This window comes from Ctenopharyngodon idella, chromosome 11, assembly GCF_019924925.1.
Source record: "Ctenopharyngodon idella isolate HZGC_01 chromosome 11, HZGC01, whole genome shotgun sequence".
In the NCBI taxonomy this organism is placed as follows: Eukaryota; Metazoa; Chordata; class Actinopteri; order Cypriniformes; family Xenocyprididae; genus Ctenopharyngodon; species Ctenopharyngodon idella.
Genome location: NC_067230.1, coordinates 26,673,306 through 26,694,526, shown reverse-complemented (window position 1 = coordinate 26,694,526; position 21,221 = coordinate 26,673,306). Strand labels below are relative to the sequence as shown.

Here is a 21,221-nt window from a genome sequence, read left to right as displayed (position 1 = left end):
CGGAGGGGGAACCTGCGTGTGCGCGCACTTGTAGATTTTTTTTCATGTAGTTTTTATTCGTTCTTTTTATTTGCATTATTGTTTGTTTTTTCACTATTTTTACTGTACGATGATTCAAACCCTTTAGTAATACAAATATACAGATATGCCATGCAAATAGTTTATTAAACTGAGATTGAATATTTCACATTCTTAATATATCAAAAAATTATATTTTACTTTTTATAGGTTTTTAGTTAGTGTTGTGACATTTTCGTGACAATTAAGCACATACAAAATGCAAAAATAAATCTTAATGGTTCTAAAATAGACTTAATTTTCTTATGTAATACAGAGAAATATCTAATATTTTTTTCCTTTACTTAATCGTTGGTATTCTAGTTTTAATAGTATTAATACCATATTCATGACTTCAAATTTATGAAAGCATGGAGAACATCAGCGTTTATCATTCACGTGTCACGTGTGTTGTGATTTTGCCTTGTTTTTTGATGAATTTATTGCGTTTACAATACTACCATCTAGTGGTTATGTAGCAAACAGCAGCCTTTTGGAAATAAAACACGAACCAATATTTATTTACAGCTCTCCTCTTTTAATACTAACCAAAACTGCAAACAGCCTTTGTGGAGATTTTCCTTCTGAACTTAGCATAGAGATACAAAAACACAACAACAAAAATGTAGGCCTATATTTTCCAAAAGTCACAACCAAAATTGAGCATTGCTCCAGGACAAACATTAGACAATATGTGATGTGAGGAAATACTCTTGAGATTTTTTAGATGGCACTTTGAACCTTTTTCCCCTCTAAATCAAAACTATAATCATTTATATTAATAATTTAATGTGTTTAAGTCTAGCTATGTTGACATACCAGTTAATTGGATTAAAAATTTTAGACGTGGCAGTGAATATTAATTGGAAAGTTTCATCTTATGATTAAATCAGCTACTTAAGAATATAATAATAATAAAAAAAAAAAAATTGCCATTTTAAAATGAAACAAATACCAATCAATTTTCATCAGAACATAAGCTGCACACAGACAAATCACAGCTATTGAACAATTATTCTCTATTTTAGGATTAAACTGAACGCAATCCCCCACAAATGTATTTTTCTGTAAAAAATAAGATGGTAAAACATGCCACAGATGCACAAAATTAAATGTTCTTTCTGTAAATATACACATCAACCCATGTGATACAAACACTTCATTTACAGTGTCAAGTCAAACAGCCAAATACAAATAATGACAACATTACTACTCTGAACAGTAGAAAAACAATGAAACAAGTGTTTCTTTCTGTTGAACAATGACTAGTGTTGAATAGTTAACTTTTTTCCTGATAGCAAATGAAAAATGGCCTTTGGCGTAGTAATTTATTACCAAATACCACTTCAAAAAGAGTCAACTCGGAGAATTCACACAAAGACTTAAAATAAAGGTTACAGACTAAATATCAGAGGCTTTATGGCTGAAAACATTTTTAGTTTGTCATTTTCTGACAAAAGTAAGGTGACTTAGTTGTCAAAAGTGTTTTGGGTGTGAAAAAAAACATTGTGAACGTAAATGAAAAGGCACTTAAACCAATAAATAGTTTTTAAAAACTACAGAGAAAGACAAGCTTTAAATGTCTAGAGCTAGATATTAGTGTGCTAGTGTGTTTAAGTGCTCACATAAGAGCTTTCAAATGCAACATCTGCTTCTCAAGAGGTCTGACTGTAGTGGATACTTAGAGTTATTGAAATGCAGGTCATCTTTATACCAAATTAGACAATTTAAGGGGCCAGTTCACCCAAAAATGAAAAATTTGTCATCATTTACTCACCCTCATGTTGTTCCAAACCTGTATGAGTTTCTTTCTTCTGATGAACACAAAAGAAGATATTTTGAAGAATGTTGGTAACCAGACAATTGATGGTAGCCATTGACTTCCATAGTATTTTTTTTCCTACTATGGAAGTCAATGTTTGTTTGGTTACCTACATTCTTTAAAACATCTTTTTAGTCCAACAGAAGAAAGAAACTCATACAGGTTTGGAACAACATGAGGGTGAAAAAATGATGACAGAATTTTCATTTTTGGGTGAACTATCCCTTTTACCTAGAACACAAGTTACCTTTTAAGTTGTAATAGAAATGCTACTGATCTAATAAAATTTGGTTTATTTTTTGCCTCGCTTTAGACGACCTGCTTGACAAAATTATCACCTGACAGTGCCATCAAACAGACACTTAAAAAAAAAAAAAAAAAAAAAATCCATAAAGAAATGATGAATTCAGCTTATAGCATTTATAATGTAGTGAACTGCAATGCATGGAGCTAGAAACAAAGCTTTTGCATGAACAAACGGTGATGTCCTCTGCTTAATGAACGGATGGAAAGGAGAGGAAGGAGGCCATCTTGTTTAATTAGGAGGTGGAAACTCCTTCCTCTGCGTTGGGTGGCGGATTGGCCGGCTTATGAAACGGAGTCTCCTTGTAGATGAACCAGCAGTTCCCTGCCCACAATATCAGGTTGAGGAATCCAAAAAGCTAAAAGATACAGAAAAGAAATATACATTAAATGCTTCAACTGCTCATTTCTGCTTACAAATAAATTACTAGTAGGACAATGTCATCACAATGAACCACACAAAGTTTTTCTCCCACAGGTCTGAGATTTCTAAAACATGTTGCAAAAACTTTAACCACACAACAACTTGAACAACTTGAGGGTGAGTAAGTGATGACAATTTAAATTTCTGAGTGAACTATCCTTTTAAATAGGTTTAATAAAAAAAAATATATATATAAAAAAAATATGAGAGCAGAGCTAACAGGTAGTAATCGTCCTTACCACAGAGGCATTGAGACGGCCCATAGCAGGGAAGTTCTTTGCTTCACATGTATCAGGCAGACAATGCTCGATTAGCTTTTCAGGATTTGTAGCATGCTTGACATCTGTTAAACCTTTTCCCCAAGCTGAGGAGCACACCAGCCACAAGAACGCAAAGATCCCGGTCACAATCAGATCCTGGGGAGGAGACAGATGAAAGTTTGAAATAGCAATCCTTGTTCATGGACATTGTACGAGAAAATGATATTCTGATAAAGTTGCTGTCAAAAGGACAAAAATGCACAAAAGTAGTCCAACAGATGAAAGAAAATCACATGGCATGAGAAGATGTGAATAACAGACACTCGGACGATTAACAGAAGTTAATCGAACTTAAACTTTTGAAGTTAAACTTTTATTAGTGAATTTTGAGTAAATAATGTAAAATAAACATACTCAAAATTCCTAAAAGCGCCTCCATTATGCTTTTTCGGATATTAACTTTCATGGGATATGATCAGATATGATAATGGGCGTTTGGTTTCTGACATGCGCTGTAAGTGGTCAACCAATCACAACAGACTGGACCATCTGACCAATCAGAGCAGAGCAGGCTCTTGGAAAGGAGGGGTTTAGAGAGACGAATCAAACCATTTCAGACACTTGCGAGAAAAGAGGTGATGCTGCAATGTATATAATTTTTTTGACCTTGGATGCATGTAAAACTACTGTAGGAGACCTCCAAAACAAAATTAGGAACCTTTAAAATAGCATAATAGGGGCACTTTAAATAAAATAAACATCTCATTTGCAACCATTAAAATTGCATCATACAGGTAATATATTGGCTGCCCTACTATAACACTTCTACTAAAAATGCATATTTGGTCGGCCAAAAATTAATAAATTGTAAAACAAACCAATTCAAAAATCCTCTCTACACATATTTTAATATTATACTAAATATTAAGGGTGTGACGAGATCTCGTGCCAGATAGAACATGCCACCGCTACATTTACATTACGCCTCCACGGTCATTTATCTTTTTATATAAATAAAAACTATTTAATTCAGTTGGATAACGGTCGCTTCAATTCCATCCTGCTCATCTTATCTTGTAGAATGCGCGCTCAGCACCGTCGCTCCCTAATCACACAGTACGCGCAATCGTAAAATCAAAAGCGAAAGTAAAATGCAATCGCGCATTCAAACGTGATTTCAATACCCTGCCTTTTGAAAACGTCTCCCTGATGCATGCAAATATCTCCTAATATGAAAGCTATCTTAGGCTGGGCTGTGTAGTTGTAACCATCTCTCAGCTCTGTATCATGCTTGAAGAAAAATTTGGTCTCTATTTGCACTTTGAATATTGAGAAAGAACTTTGATTATGTTGCACTTATTGTCTGCACTTAATAAGACTAAGATAAAACTGTTATTTATTTTTATTTATACTGTTTTTTAATTCTATGATCAATTTGTGTAAAGGAGTTCAGTTAGGAGGTCAAAAGTTGTAGAAGCTCATGTACAGTTCTAAGGTCTGAAGAGACGTATATGAAATCATACAGGAGAGAAGCCAGTCAGTTGAGTTCGTGGCAAAACTTTTAACAGTGCTTGAGTATTGTTGTCTTTACTGCATATGATAATTCATACTCAGAAAGTAGAACTGAAATGACATTCATTACAAGATGATTAGTTAAAACATATCAAATGCACCTGCAGACTATTTTTCTAGTCATGTATTTCGTCATTGAGGATTTCTTAAAAATACTGTGTAAAAATCTCGTCTCGTACTCGTGACCTCGTGTCTTGTCTCGTGATCTAACTGTCTCGTCACACCCCTACTAAATATCCTGTATCACAAAGATCATTTTTTCCAAACCATGAGTCACAAACTCTTAATGTCTTGCTTTTGATTGATTCATGACAAGTACATACAAAAAAAATACAATACAAAATAAGACCACTGATTTTCATGACATAATTGCACAGATGTAAACATTCATACGCTCACAATCACTCATAATGTTTCAAATAAAAAATTAATTGATTGATGACTCACAATGGTGGGGCCACGGTTAGACTCCCTGTAAACATGCTGGTAGCCCAAGTACAGGATGAGGGTGAAAGTACAATACAGGAAGCCCAAGACGCCCACAGAGACGAAGAACTCAGCCGAGGAGGAGAAATCTCCCTGCAGGTAGGTCTTGTTCGTGCTCCCATTGCAATGAATAATTTCATATGGCTGACTTTGGAGCCTGATAATTGAAAGTCACACGTTTAACATGTTGTGTATGTTAAGCAAAATACCAGAGATGCACCGATATATCTGCCAATAATTGATATCGTCCGATAAAAGCAATTATTTTCTTGATTGTCAATCAAAAGGGGGCGGAAAAATGTGTCAGACTGCTACTAATGCTGTGTGTGAAGAAAAGTTCTCGTGTTGAATTTAGGGCAAATTAACGCGACAATAACGCATTAACAGTTAAAAAATAGCGACGTTAAAGCAAGCTCTATTTGACCCTATGAATCACCCGTAGTTCAAGCCAGGGTTGTTAGGTCCACAATTTTTCCCTACACCTAGTATTGCCAAATCCGAGGCTTTCCTGGGGAATTGGGCTACTTTATTACTGTTGCCATGGGTTGTTTTCATGTCTGCGGGTTGAAGCAACCCCAAATAACATGATATTTAGCACATGGAAGGCGAATTTTACCAGGGGAACCCTGCCAAAAATGCAGATTTTACCCACGGGAGCGCAATTTTTCCCGGGGGCACCACCCTGAAATATGATTGGGCTAGTTTGGGGGTAGTTCTGAGTTGCAACTGGGTGGGTTTTATTGTGAAAACCTGGCAACCCTGCCTACACCAAAAATTATTTGTAGTGCGCCCCCATCGAATAATTGCAAAGAGCTTTGCGCTTTGTTACTTGTGATAAGAAACAAAGCCTCAACTTTTTTAACGGTCCATTTTATCATAAATTTCAAACATTTAAGAGCATCAATAAAACAGCTTGTGAACAATGTCAATTAACTTTGCATTTACCTCAGGAAAGTTATCCAGTGTTCACAGTTCATTAGTTAGCTATAAAAAAAAATTAAAAAAAAAAAACACTAAAGAGGAGCTGATTCACTGTTAATTATACATGTATGCTTGAATAAATTTGTCATGAAGACAAGTGTTTATGAAAACTACCTATGTGCAGCCGAGTTGCATACAAACATTTCTGTTTTTATTTGTGTAATTATCATATTTGAAAATAAATACCAGTTGAATATAATAGCTTTAATATTATAGTAATGTACCAAATGAGAGGGTTCCCTGTATAGTTTGCAGCATTATTTGGGGGGATTTTTTTCCTTAAGAAATTCAAACTATCAGTATTGGCAGATATTCTGAATAATCGGCTTTTGGTATAGACAGAAATTTAGTATCGGTGCACCTCTACAAAATACAAATGGCTTACTCATTGCATGACTTACAGCTGGACGGCATTTTAACACTGAAAAACTGACACCTTTATTTTGAAATAATTTGTAATAGAAATGTGGTTGTTTTACCTAAAAGGATATCCAAAATGAGCAGTAATGTCGCTTTTAGTTGGACAATTAATAGTGATCATAGTGGATCCAACATAACCACCAGTGGTGGCAAAGGCACAAATGGTGAAAACCTAAAAAAAAGACAACAATCATAAAAATAAGACATCTCTGTAGCATTTTCCACAAAATCATAACAGAACAGTTGTCATGCATCGGTTCTGATATCAGCACTGACTATAACTATGCACACTTGGTCAGTTTACAGTCTGAAAAAGTCAAAATGTTTTATTCAGAGTCAAGTAGTACAATAAACATGTTTGGTTTTTTTTCAGCAATTTTGTGTAAGCATTTCTTCTCTAGCAACCACAAGAATAGGATCTTGATTTATTATTTTATTTCAGAAATCAAGTTGTAATTTTCCAGAAATTTCTGAAACATCAAAAAAGTAATAGATGCAGCCAAATTAGTGAGGGTTTAACATATGCAAAAATAAGACTTCAAAAACATGAATTCAACATCAGTTTAAGCCAGCTGTCAGTGATGTGAAATGATAAATGAGAGTGAAATGGATTGAGTGTTTGATCCTTCAACACTTTTTCCCTCGCTGACTCACACATCTCCTGGCGTGTGGTTCGCTGCTTTCCTTTTACAAACACCCCACTTCCACACAGGAAGTGGCTTCTGCAGACATTTGTGAGAATAACTATAGTAGCACAGCTCCGATTTATAGATTCTGCAGGCATTTTTTTCAGTGCTCTATGAGCCAGTCTTTCCCCCTATATATCTAAGGTGTTTTGCTGTTAAAAAAAAAAAAAAAAAGCAATTTCATGAAAAAGATAAACTTTTAAGAGCCATGCTGTAAAATGGAAGAACACCGTGGATCTCGGATTAAACATACTGGGAAGAACTAATGGGAAAATGCTTAAAGCGATAGTCCCCCCTCTGTCACCCTCATATCGTTTCAAACGATTCTCTTTTGTGGGTAAAATGACAGACTTTAAATTTTTGTGTGAATTATCCCTTTAAGACAGCTCTACTTGCAGCTTGAGTCAGTGGAAATGAAACACAAATGTTCAAACCCAGTTAAAGTTCAACCTTTCTTTTACATTTCAGCTACATATTAAAGAATTCCAAGGACTGTCTGATCACTGAAGTGTGTCTGTGGAACCCCTGTTTAAGAAACATTGACGGATCTTCAGAGAAGCAGTTGCTGTTACACAGGAAACACAATAGTGGGATGCAGAACTTCCGTCCCAGAAGTCCTTTGAGAGAATTATATTTTCAAAATTCTGCTGTTTAAAAGGGTGAATCTCATGAAAAAGTCTTGGGAAAAAAAATGTATAAAATGGGGGAAATGGGCATCAATGTTGTTTATTGTTAACTAAAACTAATCAAAGTAATTTTTATTAATTTAAATAAAGCTTTAATAAAATAAAATAGTAAAAAAACTTAAATTTAAACATTATTTTGTTTTAGTTAGTTGCCAAGACAACATTTCCAATTGAAGATGAAGTGCTAAAATTACTTAAACTGAAATAAAATAAAGCTAAAGTGATAAATAAAAAACACAAACTAATAAATGACAAAAACACTTAGCAAAATTACAAACACTTAAATTAAAATGAAAACTGAAAATATAAAAATAAAAGCTCATTATATGCCACTAAAGTATTTATTTAAAAAAAAAAAATACTATATAGTATATAAATAATACCAATAATAATAATGTTGGGGATGTGCAAAAATGAATTATTCATGAAAATAATGTCACAGTGCAAAGTATTATAATTGTCACGATCACCGTCTGTTCCTGTCAGTTCCTGGACTCCATTTCCCACAATCCTCCCTTCCAATCACATGCACACTCCACTCCAATCACCAATTGCCACACACACCTGCAGATCATTACCTGGACTATAAAAGACTCACACACACACCACCTCATTGCGAAGTCTTGTTAACCCTTGTTGCAATTCTGAGCGTTTATTTCCTGTCTGCCTGTTTGTTTCCGATCCTGTCTGTTACCCATTATCGACCCGTTGCTGCCTACCTTTGATCCTTGCCTGGTATACTGTTCTGTGAGTGTTTTCTGCCTGCCCTGACTATTGCCTGTATCCTGACTACGATTCTGCCTGTCCCTGCTGTTCCTGTTTGCCCCTGCTTTGACCCTGCCTGTACGACCACGTTCTTTTATAATAAAGCTAGCAAATGGATCCCCGCCTGAGTCTCGCTTCGTTACAATAATAGTCCTAAAACAGGCTTAATTTTCTTTAAGAAAATGTATTTTATGTAAATTAATATATTTTATATAATTTCTTAAATTAAAAATATTTTATATAATTATTATAAACACAAAAAAATATATATAAAAATATTTAATTTTACAATTACATTTTTGAAATATGACAGACATTTCTTGACAGCTTTTATATAATTCACAGAAAAAATGTCATAACTATCTGTACATATACAGAAGTACACAGACATACATATACATATATATATATATATATATATATAATATGTGTGTGTGTGTGTGTGTAAATATATACACATAAAAAATTTAAAATTAATCAAGATATTCAAACAGACTTAACAGTATATTTTCCAACAGAGTCTAGATTGTTTTCTTCTTTCATTAAACCAGATATCTGATCCTCTGAGACATGTTAGTCTGTATTGCACCCTAAAATGATTCTAAAAATAGCCCTATTTTTGCTGCCATGAAAATCACTCCGCATTCTAAAGAGTGGGTGTGTGATCTTCACCCCACCAAGACATTGGCTTCATTCCTGGCCAGCATGCGGTGCAGGTGCTTGGCACAGAGAAGCACAGCAAGCTAGCTAAGGGTGCCTGGCACCAAACAGAACCACATGGTGGGCCGATGTCACGTTCACGCTGGAATGCACACCTACACACAGCAAGTGATTATTAAAGAGTGCCTTTGTGTGAATGAACCGTCCCTGCCACCACTGTCAACATGATCAGAGGTCGATTTACCTGTTAGCGACCAATACTTCATCTCCACTGCTGTATTATTACTGGGAGATCTGGGTTGTGGTTGTTAAAAGGAAAAACATCACTGTGGACACATGCTGATTTAGGGAGTGGCTGACATTCTTGCTTTACAAGTAAATAATTTGTCAAACCGCCCATTTCCTTCGTTTTTTTTGCAATTCAGGACATTCTCTAGGAAAAATGCTTATGAATGCATATAAGCCATATCCGTCTCCACATGCAAGCACTTTTACGCAACTATAACGCCAGACCGGTTACACCTTAAAGAAGGTGTATTTCCTACTTCCTATTCAGCGTGTCTTGATCTTCAAATGTAATCTCTAACCTAAAAAGATAACAGCTTAATTTACACCTTATGCACTCAAATTATGTTGCATCATGGGTTTTCGTTTTCTGGGATTTTTTCAAATGTGCCTATGATGAAAGGAGTCCCCACTTGTAAACAGTGCCTGGATTAAGTTGCTGAAATTCCATCACTTCCCCTTACAAAGGATCCAAAACAGCACACTATTGTGTAAAATTGCACGTTTACTTTTGTCTACCACCTTGCATGTTCGCAATTATAATGACTTGCAAAGACAAGGCAAAATTGTGTGCAAAGTGCAAATGTTTACAAAGGGTCTGGCAAAAGTGAAAGAAGTAGACCTGCCAGGTGAGAGAAGAAAACAAAAAACAAAGGCCTAGACATCATTTAAAGTCACCATGAAATCAAAATCGACAATTCTTGCAGTATTTGTTATAAATGATTTATCCGTGCACATCTTTTTTTTTTTTTTTTATTCATGTGCCCTTGTAATCTTTAAATCAAAATAATTTCCTCTCCCTCTTGCACCAAAATATATTCTCTTCTAGTGATGTCCAGTTTGCAAACGAATCGTTCTTTTGGACCAGTTCTTTTAGGACTGATCCGTCTGAAACAGTTTGTGATTTGAGTCAGCACAGAAGTTACTCAATCAAAACTCACTTTTAGACATGTCTGACACTCACTCCGTCTCGAAACATACCCCATACAGGTATGTTATGTACGGGGGCAGTTGTGGCCTAAGGCCACCAAAGCGTTTTTTCCGAGGCTAGCATATTTTTCCAATTGTTTTCAATGGGAGCGCCATGTTTTTAAAATGGGACGTAACGAGGCACTGAGCACCTATTTCATGGTGAAGCGCTGAACGCTCAGCGTTTTTTACCAGTCGCTGAGAGTTGAAGAATGTTCAACTTTGGGTAAAATGCAGCGCTCATCACTGTCACTTTGTACGTCCAATCACAGTGGAGGAGGGGCGGGACAAATACAACGCCGACCAACCGCCACATTCTGCTTGTACACCATCAACAGATGACAACAAGAAGCATAATAACGGAACGAATTATTTAAAACAAGAGCCAGAACAAATATTTCACATTGTATCGACATTTGTAAATAGTACAGAAACAAACTGTTTCTGTGAAATGAGATACTAGTAACACTTCCGAGGATATTCCGTATCATAGCAAACAAAGCGTCTTGATTGAAAAAAAAAAAAAATGCTGCACTGCCGAAGTGCAGGTGTTTTCAGCTGGATAAAAACGCTCTGGTGGACACACGGCCTAATGGTTAAAGAGTTGGACTATAACCCGAAGGTCGCGGGTTTGAGTCTCAGTGCTGGCAGGAAATGTAGGTGGAGGGAGTGAATGAACAACGCTCTCCTCCACTCTCATTACCCACAACTGAGGTGCCCTTGAGCAAGGCACCTAACCCCCAATTGCTCCCCAGGCGCCGCAGCATAAAATGGCTGCCCACTGCTCCGGGTGTGTGTGTGTTCAATACTTCCTGCTGTGTGTGTGCACTCGGATGGGTGAAATGCAGAGCACAAATTCCGAGTATGGGACACCATACTTGGCTACACACGTCAGGTCACTATCCAGGAGTATATGATCCTACAATGCCTTTATTTGCCAGCTCATTCAGCATTTCAGTTAGTCCACTGAACTGAGAACAGTACAGAATATGTCCGACATGATGAGTACTGTCTGCCGAGGGTTTCATAAACATGGCAAAACATGTCTGATGTCTTTTGCTGAAAACCATAAAGTGTACAACAAATAAAACATATAATAATATGTTATAACAGTGAAAATATAGAAATATAACAGTGATCCAATGGCAGTAGTTCTCAGGTCAACAGCAATATACTGATAGCAGTTCAAGAGTCGGTTAATGGTTACAACAGTTCTCGCTAAACCGAGGAAACAGTTCGGACTCGGACATGTCCATGAAGAACCGATGAGCTGCTGATACAAGCAAGCCTAAACTGAGCAGCTGACTTGAATCAGGGGCTGAAATAAAAGTTGTTTTTTATGGTTTATGTGAAAAGGTGAGTTGATTATGACTAGTTTATTCACTATAGATGTAAAACATCTGAGTTTCATATTATTATTGGGTGATTCAATAACAGCATATGTGACATCATTGCATGATAATGTAAACAAACCGTTAAATTGTTTTTTTTTTAACCGGTTCATTGAAACGAACTGTCCAGTTTGCAGAAAAGAATCGAACTTCCCATCACTACTCTCTTCTCTGAAGACTTGTTTACATGCGTGAGGGCGGGACAACCTGTCACTCACATGAGATCGTCCAATAGCAACCCACAACCATTCAACGATCAAATCAATTCTCATTGGACAAAATCAAGTCCCGCCCCACAATTTTTCTTGTTCAAGAAGCTGTTTTACTTTGATACAGATATATAAATAAGGAAGGAAAGACTACTGCAACTTACTTCCGTAGGATTAATGTAACTTCATGGTCTGGTCAATTAGATACCAGTCCTGTTAGTGAATATCTAAACTACATGCCATTTCAGCAACAGCAGCTGGGATTCTTTTCTGTACATACAACATCACTTCTAAAAATGATCTTGGCTGCTTTCAGTGCTGTCGGATATATACGTCAGTGTTTATGCAGGTATAGTGTCATATGTCAACACTAAAATTTGTGGCAGTTAGCTTCTACTTCCGGACTTCTAAACTATACCAGACCAACTGGATTGAATTTCAGTCTAGTCTACAACTAAATTGAGGACAAACAAAAATATATTTAGCTCACAAGCCATGCAACAGTAGATGAGATGCCCTTCCGAAGGAAGCTTCAACATTCTAGAATCTATTATAAATCTTTTCCAGATCATCAAAACTTAATTGTATAGCACGTAAACCAGATCAGACTGAATCAAAAAGTTAATTTCATATCCAGCCTGATTTCTTAGTAGGTTAATGACCTCCAGAGAGCAAGTCGAGGCCTAGTTACCCACATCAGTCAGAGAACCCTGCAGGTAGGCGTGTTTTATAGCCTAGATTTTCCATTGTTTGCAGAGGTATATGTGGTATTAGTCTAAAGTCCACCATAGGAGCCTCTTAATGCGCATGTGGCAAACAGGGCTGTCTTGGTTGCTTCTACAGTTGGCAATGCAAACACCATTCACTTCTCACGAGACCGTGTGCAAGGCAGGACTTGTATAAATTTGCATGCATTTGTATGCTTGAGAAAATTTCTATAGCACAATCCCTATCAGATGACACATGTACAGATGTGTATATGTATAGATGACCTTAATAATGGATAATGTACGAGTTTTGGTCCAGTTGACATTACTTTGACATGGGTGTTGCCCCTTATTGACAAAACAACAGCACCATATGTGACCGAAACGAACTTGTTTCATCTTGTGAAGGTACATGGATATGATCGAATGATACAGCGTTTAAAAACATTTGCAACAATGTATCATTTGTCATAATGAACGTTCCATCAAAAAGATACAATGTGACATTTGGATCTGTTGAATGATCGCAGGAACTCACCCATTCCAGGATTCGGATAAATCCCAGTGGCTCTTTCACAGGTCCCAAATCCAGACTAAAACCCGACATGACTTTCTGTAAGTGGAGAAAATAAAGACGAAATCCTTCAATCGATTTTCCTGAGCGGAAAAGACGAAGACCACCAAACTGCTGTTAGTTTATTACCTGCAGGATTTCCATGTTGTGGGTGTATTTTTATATTGACGCTAATAGAAAAGACTTCGACTCCAGGATAGTTTCCGATTTCGTTATTAACAGAAAAAGAGGACACAAGACAATGACGTTCAAGCTTTTCGATAGCGGGAAAAAATAGAGGACTTGTGTCGACCAACTTGTCAAACTTTCTACAGTGAAACACGTGATTTCAACTTTCTCTTAAAGTGACACACACGCGTAAATGCACTGCAGTGTTGCCAGATCCCTCCAGAAATATGCACAAAATAGGCCTAAATAAACAAAAGATTGTGATTTTATTAGTGGAAATGAATAATTCCTTTGTTTCATTAATCTAATTGCTTTTATAAAATAGTTAATAAATATTACAAATATTAAAAAAATAAATCTTTATGAAAAGATTATTTCATTAAGCAAGTTTATTATAACAAGGTTTGCGTGACCTTTGTTATGTGTTTTTACAATAAACATTGTTTAAATTGATCATGTTCTCTAATTAATAGCCTAAACAAAAACAAAAATATGATTATCTGAATTTTAGGCCTCTTAAATGTTTTAAATGATGGGTATAATGTTATAATTATGGGCTAAAATTACTCATTTTATATTAAAAGAAATCACAAATATTTTTATTAAATATATTTAATAGGTACCAGCATTAGTAACAATGTTGGCAATATTGTATTTGGACTTAAAAATGTTACATGAGAAAAATTTTAATTTCATTTACGTTATAATTTGCTTATATATTTTGGTGTCTTTTATTTGTAAATAATTATGTTGTTTCGATTTTTTATATATATCGTCGTCATACGGAACAATAATGTATTACGACCACTCACAGCCAGTGTGCTAAAGACTTCTATGATGGACTCAATAGGGTAGGAACCTAAGTTGGTCCGAAATGTTTTTGTCGGGCGATTATGTATAAACACTTCCTGCACTGTTGAAACTAGCAAACTCACCCTGTACTGCAGAAGGTAAGAAATTCATCACATACATTTGTTGTTGTGGTTTACTGCAGCAAATTGCAGCTCAGCAGACAAAAGCATTTGAAACAACAGAGCATATTGTATAAAGTTGTTTTAAACGGCTCATGTGTTATTTATTTAGTAGTAAACCGGTTAGCTAACGGCAGATGCTCATGTGTATGTGTTCTCACATGGTTTTATCAAAATAAATAACGAAATGTATAAAAAAAACGTATGAGCAAACTGCTTATTGAGGTCTCTGAGGGTTTTTAAAAGTGCACAGATGAAAATAAATACGCTGGGAGTATTTCTAAAGAGCTCACAACATATAAATGACTTGGTTGAAATGAAACATGCCTTGTCATTGAGTGAATAGTAGTTCGTCCAATCAAATAGATAGTTGACTCTTAGTCCCGCCTTTCATCTTAAAATCGTCCAATCAGTGGAAGGGATGCCGGTGTCTGATTGGTTATGAACTCCAATGCCAACATCCCGCCGCTAACAAAGCGAGCTGTTTTGCGCTAACTCACTTCAGTTAAAGTTAGAAAATACAGGTCTGTTTTAACATTTTCGTATTGACTTTTATAGATTTGCATTTCAAAATGTTCCTGACAAGATCCGAATATGACAGGTAAGATGAAGAATGACCTTTATCTATACTTTATGATTTTACTGCTTTGAATGACTTTCCATCATTTGTGTTTCATTCTTGTGGTGTCAGTGCCTGCTATATATAATATATATATATATATAATGTATATGTTTACACACATCTCTTCAAAGCGTGTAATGTCACCGTCTTGTCTTGAAACTTTCACTTTCAGTTTTGCCGATATAATAACTGCATTAACTCTACAGTTCATTACAGTGTATGAAAGGTATTGTAAATACATATTTGAATACACTTACTGTATCATATTAACTTTTTTTTTTCTCCATCCTCAGAGGAGTAAACACTTTCTCACCAGAGGGAAGGCTTTTTCAAGTAGAATATGCTATTGAAGCCATTAAAGTAAATATTTTCAGTATATTCAATAATATGATGTGTAATACTTGTAATATGATATGTTATACATCTTATTACCAAGATATTGTGTCTTTTTCAGCTTTTCTCATGAATGTCGGCGCTGATTTGTTTTGCTTTGTGCAACTTTACAGTTGGGGTCCACAGCCATTGGCATCCAGACATCGGAGGGAGTGTGTCTCGCTGTGGAGAAGAGAATAACCTCTCCTCTGATGGAGCCCAGCAGCATTGAAAAGATTGTAGAGATCGACACTCATATTGGTAAGACAAACTCTATATGCACATAACACATTATATTACATATTCTCGGTGAGGATAATGGTAATAAAGCTAGTATTGAATGATCATGTTCATTTCTCAATACAGGCTGTGCCATGAGTGGCTTAATAGCTGATGCAAAAACGCTTATCGACAAAGCAAGAGTGGAAACACAGGTCAGTGAAAGTTTCTTCATAATCTGTATTGTCACCAAAGCCTCATTCAGTAATAATTGTGTATAGGTGTGTTGCGATTTTTAAAGGTCTAGGAGATGGAACGTAACATTTAGATCTCACACTACCGCTGGTAAATTGGAAAAAGTAGAAAGAATAATGAATAGGCTACTATCAGCGTTGAAAACTTGATAATTTATTACACAAAGCCGAATCACTAAATACAGTGAGTGAGCTATGTACAATGCATAAGATGACACAAAAGAAAATACAAATAGCCTACCCTAGCTAACCCTAACCTAACAAAAGAAAAATGTGAAAAATAAACTGAATTCTTCTGCGTATTCGGCGCCCTAAAATCCTACTCTAGCTAAGAACAAAAATACAAGGTGTGGCGCACACTTCTTACCTAGTGTTTCTAACACTTGACATTACTACGGGCACAGTGTACATCGTGCGATCTGCTTACCTGTTCTCTTTTACCCAAGAAAAAACCATAAACTCAGAAGCATTTCAAGCACAAATATTAAAGTAACGAAGGGTTAGACTACACAGACACAAATGGGATTCAATAAACAACTGATACAAGTTACACAACTCAAGACACTGAACACACACACTGCTGCCAAACAATGCACGCTGGAAGGCTTTTAAACCAGTGCGGATTGGACGCAGAAGAACTGCCCTAAAGATGATTGACAGCTGACACGGCTTCTCACAGTGAACCTGAGATAGCGAGTGGAGGAGACATAGTGAGAGAGAGAGGGAAAAAGAAAAACAAATGCATAGAACGTAACAAGGTGGCAGAAAGTTTTTACTCCAAATGCAAAGGATTATATTGTAAGCATTCTAGTGTTTTTGCAGAACCATTGGTTTACCTACAATGAGACAATGACAGTGGAGAGCGTAACGCAGGCCGTGTCTAACCTCGCTCTGCAGTTTGGAGAGGAGGACGCTGACCCTGGCGCTATGGTAAGAGCCATCTGGCTTCAATTTTATTGCACTTGTTTTCAGTTCACTGAGGATGGTAGTCTCTGATTGTGGTTTAAATACAAATGTTCCTCTTTTTTTACTTTAGAGTCGTCCTTTTGGGGTCGCTCTGCTTTTCGGAGGTGTGGATGAGAAAGGACCTCAGCTGTAAGTACTCTTTTTGCTTTTAGTATATTTAGCTGGGTAAATGTGCAGTAGTTTGTTTCAGTAGATATTAAAAAACACATTTATACAAATTGCACTGGTTTGTTTTATTTTTCATTGTTTTACCCTGCTTGGACATTCCAAGAAATGAGGGATATATGAATAATTGGAATAAAGCAGAAATTGCAATATGGCTTAGTGCAGTTTTCAAGCTGTGATTTAATTATTTAAGTATATGTGCTGCATATTTCAGAGTGAATCATGGCACTGTTCTTTTATAACAGTAATAATAATAGTTATTAGTTATACTGATATAATCACAGAATTTTTTTATTTTTGGCCACATTGTGCAGTTCTTTGGCGGAGTTTTATTGCATTTTAATTTGCAATCACAATGGTTATCTTCATAAACAGAATTCGATTTTTTTTTTTCCCCCTTGCATTGTGCAGTTCTACAATAAATCAGTATCAAAAACATTATAATTATTATAATTAAAGCTGCAAGCAGAATTTACCGGGGTTCAAGCATTTAAGGCCTTTAAGAACATAAAAAGGTATTATATTTTATTTAGCAAGCATGTTAACACTTAGATCATGGATGGAAAAGACCATTTACAGGCAATAGAGGCAATTTTAGTAAGGAAAAACATGGTTTTTAAAGGTTTTTTGACAGTTGTAGCGCCACCTAATGCCCGATCTCCACCACTTTTTTTTGGGTGTCCCCATACATATGCGTGCTAATTTTAGTGAAAATATCTCATTTCGTTTTAAAGTTATAGATACTTATATATATATATATATATGAGAGCATAAAAAATGACCCAAGAATGTCTTTGATTGGATTTTTTTGCCACTTCCTATCAAAATTTTGACATTTGGGCTCTTACGTTTAGTTAATCAGCTTAGGTTTCGTATTTCCTATGCTGGTTTCGTGTTTCCTACTCTGGTTTCGTCTCGATCGGACTAACGGCTTCAAAGATATTCGCAAAAGTTTTTTTTTAAGCACTAAATCACAACGTTGCACAAACCATAAGCCGAAACCTGGCAAGTCTGGTATTGTTGGACTCGGCAAGGTTTCAGGAGTCTAAGCACCTGACTCCCATGAAAATAAGTCAACCACACCCAAAGTTATACAGATTTTCATCACATATGTTTTTTTAAAGGTTTTTAACAGTTATAGCGCCACCTATGGTCCGATCCCCATAAAAATTGCCATGCTTCTTTAGAGTCATATGCTGCATGTGCTCACCTATTTTTGTGAAGTTCTGTGCTTTTGTTTAGACTTTATAGGCTTTTGGGTATATTTAGCCACGCCCACTTTCTAAATGACCCTGTTATAACGACCCAAAGGGTAAAATTCAACGTTTTTTTGATAATTATTGATCTAGAGAGTCCAGAGAATTGTCCTGCATTGTTTTTTTTTCCGATCGGGCGAAAAACCTAGGACCAGTTCGCAAAAGTAGGTTTTTCACACATTTGCGAATAATTAATGAACGATTTGATTGACAGCATTGGTTCTTGAGGCAAAGTTGTTCAGCATGTGAAGATCTATCTAATGACATGCATATATGTGGATCTGTGAAACACCACATGATTACTGAGGCATAAAAACTCGTTAGCGCCAACTATGGACGATTTCTTTCAAAATTCTTACAGACCTCGAATATGCCCACCGAATTTCGTTCCGATCGGCCTCCGCTAACCTTGTCTAATTGGTGCTCAAACTTCATTGGCCGATGGCGGCCATGTTTTTTGAGATGCGCCAATGTCCTCATAGACTATCATGCCCCCTTAGACCAAGACACTGCATGCCAAATTTCAAGTCGATCGGACTAACGGTTGCATAGTTACAGCTGTTTTCATGTTTTTTCAAGTTATAGTGCCACCTAGTGTCCAATCGACACGATTTTTTTTTTATCATGACCAAAGATTGAGCCCCTGCACGTGTACCAAGTTTGGTGCAAATCTCTCATTTCGTTTTTGAGTTATAGCCATTTTAGTAAAAGTTCAACGTTTCAAACGTTTTGGCGCCTCTTAGCGACTGTGAATCGAAATTTCAACTTTTTTTTGATAACTTTTGATATTGCAACTCCACAGAACATTTAATGGTTCATTTTGTCAGTCTTGAGCCGAGGATTCCTATGATATAAGACACTTGAGACTGGGACAAACAGTCTAGGATTTATTAGCGATTTTTCGTTTTTGATCGCTGTAGCGCCACCTATTGACCGATTTGGACAAGTCCGGGTATCTGAGTAGCGAGCAAGACTACTACCATCTGACAAAGTTTCAAGTCTCTCGGCCTTACGGTTTGGGCTGCCCGATCAGTTTTAAGGCATAAGAAAAATAATAAAATCCTTACAATTACAATAGGGTTTCAGCACTACGTGCTTGAACCCCTAATTATAATTACAATAAAGAGGTTTTGATGCTCAAGTTGAATGCACAGCTCAACATCCATTGAGCCTACACAAGCTTTCAGTGTATTGCAGCAGTGTTCTTTTTTTAATAATAATGATAATAATACAATTATTATTTTTATTATTAGTTAAAAAAGCATTATAATTATTAATATATATTAATATATTATTAATATTCCATAACAATTCAAAATTTTCCAAGATCCAAAAAGTTCTGAGAAGTTTTGAACACCTGGGTTTTTCTTTATTAGGCACTCGTACAGAGTTGTTTGGTTTGTAAAGTATGTAAATCACACCACAAATTTTATTTTATTTTATTATTATTTTTTTTTTATTATTTTTTTTTTAATACAGATACCACATGGATCCTTCTGGCACTTTTGTCCAGTGTGATGCCAGGGCTATTGGCTCAGCATCTGAAGGTGCTCAGAGCTCTCTGCAGGAGGTTTACCACAAGGTACATTTACCCACTCTCTCCTCTTCATCTCCATTTACTTTTTAAGGTTTTATGGTAAAATTAATAATGAAATGGTAATCTGATAGCCCAGTTTTGATGCTCAAGTTGAATGCAAAGCTCAACATCCCTTGAGCCTGCAGAAACTTTCAAAAGTAGCATTATTATTAGTTTCTTTTATCTAGAACATCTTCGTGAAGTCTAATTTGATATTAAGTAAATACTGTTAAAAACAAATCGCACTAGCCTAGCAACCATTTTTGCATCATAAGTTGTATAATTTAATTTTAAAGGCAAATATCGGCAATTCAGGGTCAAATAATTCAGTTAATAACTGAAAACCTATATTATTTTATATTATATATGACACTTTTTCTGTAATGCAAAATCATCTCCTCATGTCCATGTGTATATAACACAATTCTAAGCTCTAACTCAGCCATCTGATCCATAATTCCACAGCCAGGTTATTTCAAGATGATATTCTCACAGAGAAAAGTGTTCCTCCTGAGAGAATCCTATAGCAGCAAATTGAGCCACGTGCTCAGGAAATAAGAGTCTCTTTTTAAATCCACCCCACCCATCTTCCTATTCCAGTATGTCATGCCTCTACTAGTGTAACTTTAGTCACCAGACTCACCCATGTGACCCTGCAATCTAATAAGCAGTGGCCGGTGTCCAAAAGACTTCTCCATAAATCTAATTGCTTTGGGAAAAAAAATTCACACTATACTTGTTGCTTCTTTCTTCCGCTAAACATTCATGAAATATCTCTTTATCTTTTTCAGTCCATGACGTTAAAAGATGCCATCAAGTCTTCTCTCACTATTCTGAAACAAGTGATGGAGGAGAAACTCAATGCCACTAACATTGAGGTAATGCACAAGCACTTCACCTCACATGGTGTTGGTCATGTGAAATATAATTTAATTTAAAAGTATTTGAAGGTCTGAGAATTTCCTTCTCTCTGCCTGCAGCTTGCCACAGTAGAGCCCGGCAAGACCTTTCACATGTACACAAAAGAAGAGCTTGAGGATGTCATCAAGGATATCTAGAGCTGAACAGAGCTCTTCTAAGCCTAACTGATGTTCATGAAAAATCCAGTGTAATTTTGTGTGAGTCATCACACATCAATTGCATATGGAATACTCTGGCTGCATCCCACGGTTTGCCTGTTCAGACAGGAATTGAGTCTTTATACTTTTTTTTCCCTCTGTCTATCCCAAAATTTCTATAGTTCTGTACAAGGGGGGGGTTCTTTTTGTTACCAATCACTGAGGAAAATCTGATGTTGAAGAATTGATGTGTTTGGTTTTTTTCTTCTTTTATGAGTCAATTATAGACTAATAAAGAAAAAAAATGTCAATAAAGAAAATTTCATATATGCTGTTA

General features: G+C 36.0%; 2 protein-coding genes across 2 annotated transcripts; one reads left to right on the top strand and one right to left on the bottom strand.

The window, feature by feature from the left end:
* Positions 1 to 574: 574 nt before the first annotated feature.
* Positions 575 to 13,613, bottom strand: sypl2a (synaptophysin-like 2a). Its single transcript, XM_051911591.1, has 6 exons — positions 13,387 to 13,613; positions 13,222 to 13,296; positions 6,385 to 6,497; positions 4,886 to 5,081; positions 2,846 to 3,022; positions 575 to 2,541 (listed from the first exon to the last, which is right to left on the bottom strand). Exons 1-6 carry the CDS (start codon positions 13,399 to 13,401, stop codon positions 2,419 to 2,421), a joined length of 699 nt encoding a protein of 232 aa, XP_051767551.1. The 5' UTR covers positions 13,402 to 13,613; the 3' UTR covers positions 575 to 2,418.
* A 618-nt stretch (positions 13,614 to 14,231) lies between these two features.
* On the top strand, positions 14,232 to 21,221 carry psma5 (proteasome 20S subunit alpha 5). Its single transcript, XM_051911589.1, has 10 exons — positions 14,232 to 14,375; positions 14,955 to 14,997; positions 15,312 to 15,378; positions 15,525 to 15,651; positions 15,757 to 15,824; positions 16,686 to 16,793; positions 16,900 to 16,958; positions 19,730 to 19,832; positions 20,618 to 20,704; positions 20,807 to 21,221. Exons 2-10 carry the CDS (start codon positions 14,969 to 14,971, stop codon positions 20,882 to 20,884), a joined length of 726 nt encoding a protein of 241 aa, XP_051767549.1. The 5' UTR covers positions 14,232 to 14,375; positions 14,955 to 14,968; the 3' UTR covers positions 20,885 to 21,221.